At 39.1% G+C, this 8,224-nt stretch overlaps 1 protein-coding gene across 1 annotated transcript; it reads left to right on the top strand.

The window, feature by feature from the left end:
- Positions 1-2,268: 2,268 nt before the first annotated feature.
- gprc6a (G protein-coupled receptor, class C, group 6, member A) lies at positions 2,269-6,482 on the top strand. Its single transcript, XM_060857579.1, has 6 exons — positions 2,269-2,456; positions 3,322-3,610; positions 3,728-4,504; positions 4,875-5,066; positions 5,198-5,321; positions 5,411-6,482. The coding sequence occupies exons 1-6, from the start codon at positions 2,284-2,286 to the stop codon at positions 6,397-6,399; spliced, it is 2,544 nt and encodes an 847-aa protein (XP_060713562.1). The 5' UTR covers positions 2,269-2,283; the 3' UTR covers positions 6,400-6,482.
- Positions 6,483-8,224: the final 1,742 nt, after the last annotated feature.

Below are 8,224 nucleotides of genomic sequence, written 5' to 3'. Positions count from 1 at the left end.
CTTTAAAACGTTTCAGCTGTTAAATACCCGCAGGACATGTAACATGGAAACTCGGAGCTGTTTAGTGAAATTTATTCCTAATGGTTTTTATAACTCTTTATGTTCTTTATGTCTGTTCTTTATGTCTTTATACAGTTCTTTATGTCTGCTTCGTTATAGACAGTGATAATTAAGACACATCACATACATAAAATCATAAAAGAAGAAATTGAGATGAGTGTAATCTACTTTACTCATAATGCATAACACTCTTATTTTGAAGTTGCCAGCTGTCACAGTAACTAATAATAATAATAATAATAATAATAATAATAATAATAATAATAATAATAATAATAATAATAATAATAATAATAAAGACAAGAGAGATGGTGGAAAAGCTGAGACTGGATGTTGAACCATCCTGGAGGTCTTTTTCGTTCTGTCACACACACACACAAACACACACAAACACACACACAAACACACACAAACACACACACAAACACACACACACACACACACACACACACACACACACACACACACACACACACACACACACACACACACACACACACACACACACACACAGTGTTATATACCACCCAGCAGGGACTCTGGGGAGGTGTGTGTGTGTGTGTGTGTGTGTGTGTGTGTGTGTGTGTGTGTTGGGGGAAGGGGGGGGGTAGGTATGGTTTTTTTAGTGAGACCACACAGTGTGTTAAAGTAGTAGAAAACTTATATTTTAAAGACACATGTAAAATAATTTTGTTTACTAACAGATTCTGCAGAGGATTTTGCACACAATTAAAAAAACATTCAAAATTCATAATTATTTATATATACATATATATTAAAATATACTAAAGCTCATCTTGGTTGAAGATAAACTAAAAATAGTTTCTTTGTTGTTTTAATGTTACACCAAGAATATTTGAGCTTAGGACTGCTCTGATGCACACAGAGAACATCACTGTTTGATATTGCAAAGTTTTTAAAATGCACCTCACCATCATTTTTACAAAAAAATTACAAATTAGAAAATGGAAGATAAATCAGTTTTCTTTTTAATAATAATAAATAATCATGATTTGAAGGAAAATAATGGATTATAACTGTGCAGTTTGTGAGTGTTGCACTTTAGAGCCTTATGATGGACTTACAGCTCCCTCTAGTGGTCAGTCACCATAAATCACTATACTGATATTTTATCAAAACGTAATAACTACACAGTGCTGTGGGCGGCGCCGTGGTGCAGCAGCTTGTGTTGTCTTTTCACAGCTCCAGGACTCGATCCTGAGTCCAGGTTACTGTCCCTCCAAAAATTCAATTCAATTCAGTTTATTTGTATAGCACTTTTAACAATTCACATTGTCTCAAAGCGGCCTTTCATAAGTATTGAAACAGAATAAAAATGTTAAATGTTAGTTTTAAATTAAGTTACTATATATCTCGAATATTTATTCCTAACGATCAAGCCTGGGGTGGCGGTGGTGAGGGAAAAACTCCCTGAGATGATATGAGGAAGAAACCTTGAGAGGAACCAGAAGTGAACCTCATCCTCATTTGGACGGTAAATAATGTAAATGTAAATAATGTCCTTTCGACAACAGCTTGTAGTTGAGTAGAATTAAGCAACCAGAAGCTCCTGAGGAACTAATGGGTCAGAGCAAATTCTGACTTAACACTAATTCCTTCCTGCCAAGGTCTTCAAATGATCGCTGATGAAGACGTGACCATAAAGCTGACTGACACAGCAGGGGTTCAGAGAAGGTCTCTGGGCAGCTCCATCCACAGCAATCCAATATGTCACTGTCTGTTCATACAGATCAATCTATCTAATTTGCTCCTAGGTTTGAATCATGTGATTACATGTTGATATCCATGGTGTAATCCTACCTCATGCCCAGTGCTCTTAGGATAAACTCCAGATCCACCATCATCCTGATGCGAATAAATTGCTCACTGATAGTTCTGAGTTTTTACAGTTTCACACATTTGACTTCTGTGCTAACTCTAGACACAGAAACCTGAAACAAAATATATGTGCTTGAAGGCAATAACATGAGGGGAGGGGTTTTGGATAATGTGTGTGTGTGTGTGTGTGTGTGTGTGTGTGTGTGTGTGTGTGTGTGTGTGTGTGTGTGTGTGTGTGTGTGTGTGTGTGTGTGTGCACGCGTTTGTGTTGGTGAGTGGGTAGGTGTGTAAAAGATGACTTTAAGTGTCTATGCAGCCGTGAAACTAGTCATTCAAGGCAGTTGAGACTGTACAGAGTAAAGTGTGTGTGACACGCTGATAATAATGAAGATAGCATTGTTGATGTTGCTCATGATTTTAAACCTCCTGTCTTTAAAACTGATCAAATGCACTGAAGTGTTCGCTCCAGGGAATATCATCATTGGGGGGCTTTTTCCCATCCACACCACAGTAGAGCAGCTAGGTAACTTCTATGATCTCGAGGCTCCCTGCAACATGTGAGTAACAAACAAACACACACACACACACACACACACACACACACACACACCATTTTTTTATGGATTAACAGAGATCCCTTGCTTTATTTATACATTTAATCCAACTCTCTGGTTTAATCAACTCTCACCCAGATGAGGATAAGTTTCCTTTTTCAGTCTGGTTCCTCTCAAGGTTATTTCCTCATACCCTCTCAGAGAATTTTCCCTCAACACTTGCTCATTAGAGAACATTCGCTCATTAGAGATCAATTTAAATCTGAAACACTGTCATTTTTCTCATTTACACATTTCTAATTTAATTCAACTGTCAGTTAATTTATTGTCAACAGAAGCGATGAATTAAATTTTCCTCTTATTTAATGCCATTCGAGATCTTTTTATTTTTTTCTTCCGTTACTTAATATAAAGTTCTATGGGCAGATAGAACACAAAAAAGACAACAAAAAAGGTGTATAAAAACTTAATGTTGGTTTGTCTTAAAGAGAAGCATGATTCTACAGAAAGAATTTTAATCCATTTTAATTGTTAAGTCTGATTGAGAATCTGTGATGATGTTGAGATGAGAACCTTTCTAGGTTAATGACAGACAACATGAGTTGAAATGTAAAAATTACAGCTAGTTGTGGCTGCAGTTTGGTGCAGTTTGGTGACCCACACAGAAATTGTTCATTGTCAATAGAGTTGATGTATTATGTAATTGGAATAAATTTACTTCAATAAAATATATGACTTTAAAGCTAATTCACCACAGGACATTTTTCTTGAAATTTTTGCTCTTTTTTTAACCATGGGTGATAATAATTTTGTCCGTGACCATAGCAGAGTTGTTGATAGACTGATTATTAGTCTTGTGTTTCTGCAGTCTGAGTCCAGCCGGTCTGGCTCATTCTCTGGCCATGATCCAGGCAGTGGAAACTGCAAATATCTCACCTGAGTTAACACACCTGGGCATCACTCTCGGGTATCACATCCACGACACATGTTCAGACGTCACCACCACGCTCAGAGCTGTCAAGGATTTTACTGACGACTGCATGCCGGGAACAAACACATCCCGATATGTCCGGCCTGTGAAAGCAGTGATTGGCGCCTACAATTCTGAGATGTCTATCGCTGTGGCAAGAATGCTCAACCTGCAGCTCATACCTCAGGTTCATTACTCCTACAGGATCTATCTGTCTGTGTGTCTGTATGTCTGTCTATATATTTATTTGTCTATTCTGATCTGAAGTCTAAAAGCGTTAAAATTTCTTGTGTCCATTGTGCAGATCAGTTATGCTTCCACAGCAGACATTTTGAGTGATAAGAGTCGTTTCCCAGGGTTTTTACGCACCGTCCCAAGCGATGTGCACCAGACAAGCGCCATGGTTCAGCTCCTGAGTGAGAGGAAGTGGACATGGGTGGGTTTTCTGACCACTGACGGAGACTACGGACGCGCTGCTTTAGACAGTTTCATTTCTCAGGCAACTAACTCCGGCATCTGTGTGGCCTTTACAGAAATCCTACCTGACTCTCTGAGTGATACTCGCAAGCTGGAAGCCAAAATCTTTCACACTGTTCACACCATCCAAACAAACCCAAAAGCGAAGGTCATTGTATCGTTTGCCAAACCAGAACACATGAAGAGGGTGTTCAGTTTGCTGCTGGAGCTCAGCACAGATCAGCGGCTCTGGATTGCGAGTGATAACTGGTCTATGGCAGGAGATGTACTCAGTCCTGAGCAACTGGAAAGTGTTGGATGGGTGCTGGGTTTTTCTTTCAAAAACAAATACATCACAAACTTTGAGGAATATGTACAGCATTTAGAACTGAACAGCGATGCTCAAAGCAACAACTCATTTCTCAAAGAGTTTTATTCCTCTCTTGCAACCTCAGTGAACGCGAGCAAGGCAAATGTTTCCACCGCTACAGATAAGCTCATAGCAAGTGCTCAGGTAGGCGTGGTGTTCAGCATTCAGATGGCGGTGAATGCTATCGCGCAGGCAGCGGCATTCATCTGCAAAAACATCGACTGCATGGCTTCAGAAGCTATAAAACATCAGGAGGTAAATCAGCAAGTAAACTTAGCTACTTGTTTTATTCAAACTAGTTTTTACAACTTACAAGATCCCTGCTTACTGCTGTAATAGTTCCACAAGGTAAGTTAACTAGTTAGCTGTTTAACATTAGCACTAATTTGTCAAATTATAGAAATCAAAAGTAAGATGTTGTAGCCCAGTTTACAGTTAGCTCATCAAATCTCAGTAAAGCCAAAAGTTCTTTCAGATTCCTGGGTCACACTCATACTGAGTCGTCATCACATTGCTTTGCCAGATTTTGGTTAAAGACTCAGATTTTTACCCAGAATCCAAAATATTATTATTAGTTGTTGTTGTCTTTGTTGTTGTTGTGCTGATTATCTTAGCGATGTTGCAGCTGCTGTCTGTGTTGAGGACCAGAAGCTTCGAGTTGGATGGAGTCTCGTACGAGTTTAACGAGGATGGAGATATTAACCTTGGCTATGACGTCTCTCTGTGGAACTCTAACGGAATAAAAGTAGAGACGTTGAATGTCATATCTCACTATCAGCCATCGGACAGAAGCCTGAACACCACTGAATTAACGCTGGTCATTATTCACATTTAAACCTGTCTGTCTCTCTGTCTGTCTGAACCTGTCTCACTCTCATGTGAATGTAGAATGTAGAATCTGTCTCACTCATTAAAGTTTTTCTCTTTTCTTGTTATAATTTGGAACAGAGTTTGGTTTCTAAATGCTCAAAGAGCTGTGAACCAGGACAATTTAAAAAAAGTGTTGAGGGTCAACACACCTGCTGTTATGAGTGCATCAGCTGCGCACAGAATCAATACACCAACAACACAGGTAACACACACACACAAACACACACACACCTTTAACACTGTGTCTGTTACAGTGAAAATATCTGTGTGTGTGTGTGTGTGGTATTTCAGACATGGATCAGTGCTACAGCTGTGATGAGGACAGCGAGTGGTCTGAGTCTGGAAGTTCAGCATGTAATGAGAAGGGGGTGGAGTTTTTCTCCTGGAGTGACCCCTTTGCGGTGGTACTGCTCTCTCTCTCAGTTCTTGGTGTGGTTGTGGTTTTTGCTGTATCCGTTGTTTTCTTGCTGCACAGAGATTCTCCGGTGGTGAAGGCAGCTGGTGGCTCATTGTGTCAGCTGATCCTTTTGTCTCTGAGTGGAAGCTTTGTGAGTGCCATGCTATTTGTGGGAAAGCCAACAGCTTTGCAGTGTAAAGTGCGTCAAGTTCTTTATGGACTCAGTTTCACTGTGTGTGTGTCCTGCATCCTTGTCAAGTCTCTGAAGATCCTGCTGGCATTCCACATGAACCTGCTGCTAAAGCAGCTGCTCTATCGCCTCTATAAGCCGTACGCCATTGTGAGCATGTGTGTGGCATTGCAGGTTGTGACCTGTGCATGCTGGCTGATCATGAAAAGCCCTGAATCAACATCTACTGTGTTCCTCAGGAGTGTCCTACAGGAGTGTGATGAGGGCTCGTATGTGGCTTTTGGAGTGATGCTGGGATACATTGCATTACTAGCTCTAGTGTGCTTTGCCTTTGCTTTCCAAGGACGCAAACTTCCACATAAATACAACGAAGCAAAATTCATTACCTTTGGTATGCTCATCTATCTCATTGCATGGATTATTTTCATCCCGACATACGTCAACACAAAAGGGAAATACCTCCCGGCCGTGGAGATGATCGTCATCCTGATATCCTGCTACGCTATCCTGAGCTGCCACTTCTTCCCCAAGTGTTACATCATCTTATTCAGGAAGACACAAAACACCAGAGACGCCTTCGTTAGGAGCATTTATGAATATTCCAAAAAGACCGTGGGAAATATACATCCACCCCAAACTGAGAAATATGTACCATATGCCATGTCCAACCCAAGTTTTGTTCCTAAAGAATGACAGAATAAGAATCACACCCATATCAGCAAATATACAAAATTCATACGTCATGCTTCTATTTTTGAATTTTATTTTATTTTACATCAGACAAATCAGGGAGTTGAGCACTTATATAGTAGTGAGGGAAAAGAGATTGATAAAAAAAATCTTGATTAAATGCTAATACATATTCATATAGTTTCTTTTTATACAGTTTATACTTTTTATTTATCTACCTGCAAAAAAGCATTTCACTGCATGTCATACTCTGTATGTGAGTGTACGTGACAAATTTGATTTGATACTCTAAAACACTCTTTCACTCATTTTCTACCGCTTATCCGAACTAGCTCGGGTCACGGGGAGCCTGTGCCTATCTCAGGCGTCATTGGGCATCAAGGCAGGATACACCCTGGACGGAGTGCCAACCCATCGCAGGGCACACACACTCTCATTCACTCACACACTATGGACAATTTTCCAGAGATGCCAATCAACCTACCATGCATGTCTTTGTACCAGGGGGAGGAAACCGGAGTACCTGGAGGAAACCCCCGAGGCACTGTGAGAACATGCAAACTCCACACACACAAGGCGGAGGCGGGAATCGAACCCCCAACCCTGAAGGTGTGAGGCGAACGTGCTAACCACGAAGCCACCGTGCCCCCCTACTCTAAAACAATGTTTTTCAAATCACATTCATCTCTTTAAAGAATTAACAACAAACTAGAAATTAAGAAAATGAGAAAACAGAAAAGGCAACAAATGCAGAAAAAATTCACTCTGAAACTCAAGATGATTCAGACACAAACACACAAAGTTGGTATGGGTTTAAGTACAATGGAATATGATCCACTAATTACATTTTTTATTTGGATTCATAAATATCATTGCAGTATATTAATGTTCAGTTAAGATTTGTTCATATTTGTTAAGAGTTGTTATTGTTAATGTTATTTAGCATGAAGCAAATTAGCAGTGACTGTTAAGTAAATGTTGAAAATTCTGAATAACGAATGAAATAAAAACACAACAAAAAGTCAGTGTGTGTGTGGGTGGTTATGGTTTTGCCTCAAACTGGAAGTGCAGGTAGAGTGAGGGGGAAAATCCCGTAACATCATCATGCTCTTTATTGTCCAAGTCTTCAATGATGTCGTCATTATCATGTTTTGACTGGAGGCTGTTTTTAGTGAATTAAATTTCACCTGTGTTTCACGTTTCATGAATCTGACAATAAAACACCTGTGAATGTCTTGAACTGGAATCCTCACCACAAGTCAGTGATGCATTTAGAACAATAATCCTGCATTCATGCCTATTAAAAGAGAAGTCTGGTATTCTCAAGAATTCCAAAAAGACGCGTGAACTGTTGTCTTATTGTCTTCATGGGGAAACACTAAGTGAGTAATGTGAGAAACTCTACAAAAGGTCAGTCTGTATTTACCTGAAAATAAGACACATCTTATATTTTGCTCTCTAGCAAGAAATTAAATTGTTAAAGTAGGGTGATCTAAAACTATTTTACATACACAAAATCCATTAAGTGAAATCTTGCCACTTCAGTTCATCTGTGCTTCAAAACCAGAAAACAAAGGAAAATTTTTTGTGAATTTTAAATGCAAATTATTTAATTACATTGCAGTAATAAAAAAATATTACAATACAAAAGCTTTATGAATGATTCGATGAATAGATAAATAAATGATTTAGTAAATTATTACGCATCTGTATGAAACATCTTAAGTTTCAAATAGAAAATATTTACACAATACAGGGAGAATGAGTTACACTTCATGTATGGAATCATGCGGTTTTAAATAAGTGACTTTGAACACTTTTAAACACA

This window comes from Tachysurus vachellii, chromosome 1 (assembly GCF_030014155.1).
Source record: "Tachysurus vachellii isolate PV-2020 chromosome 1, HZAU_Pvac_v1, whole genome shotgun sequence".
In the NCBI taxonomy this organism is placed as follows: domain Eukaryota; kingdom Metazoa; phylum Chordata; class Actinopteri; order Siluriformes; family Bagridae; genus Tachysurus; species Tachysurus vachellii.
The sequence above is the reverse complement of the archived record's forward strand: the minus strand, read 5'-3'. Positions and strand labels throughout refer to the sequence as shown.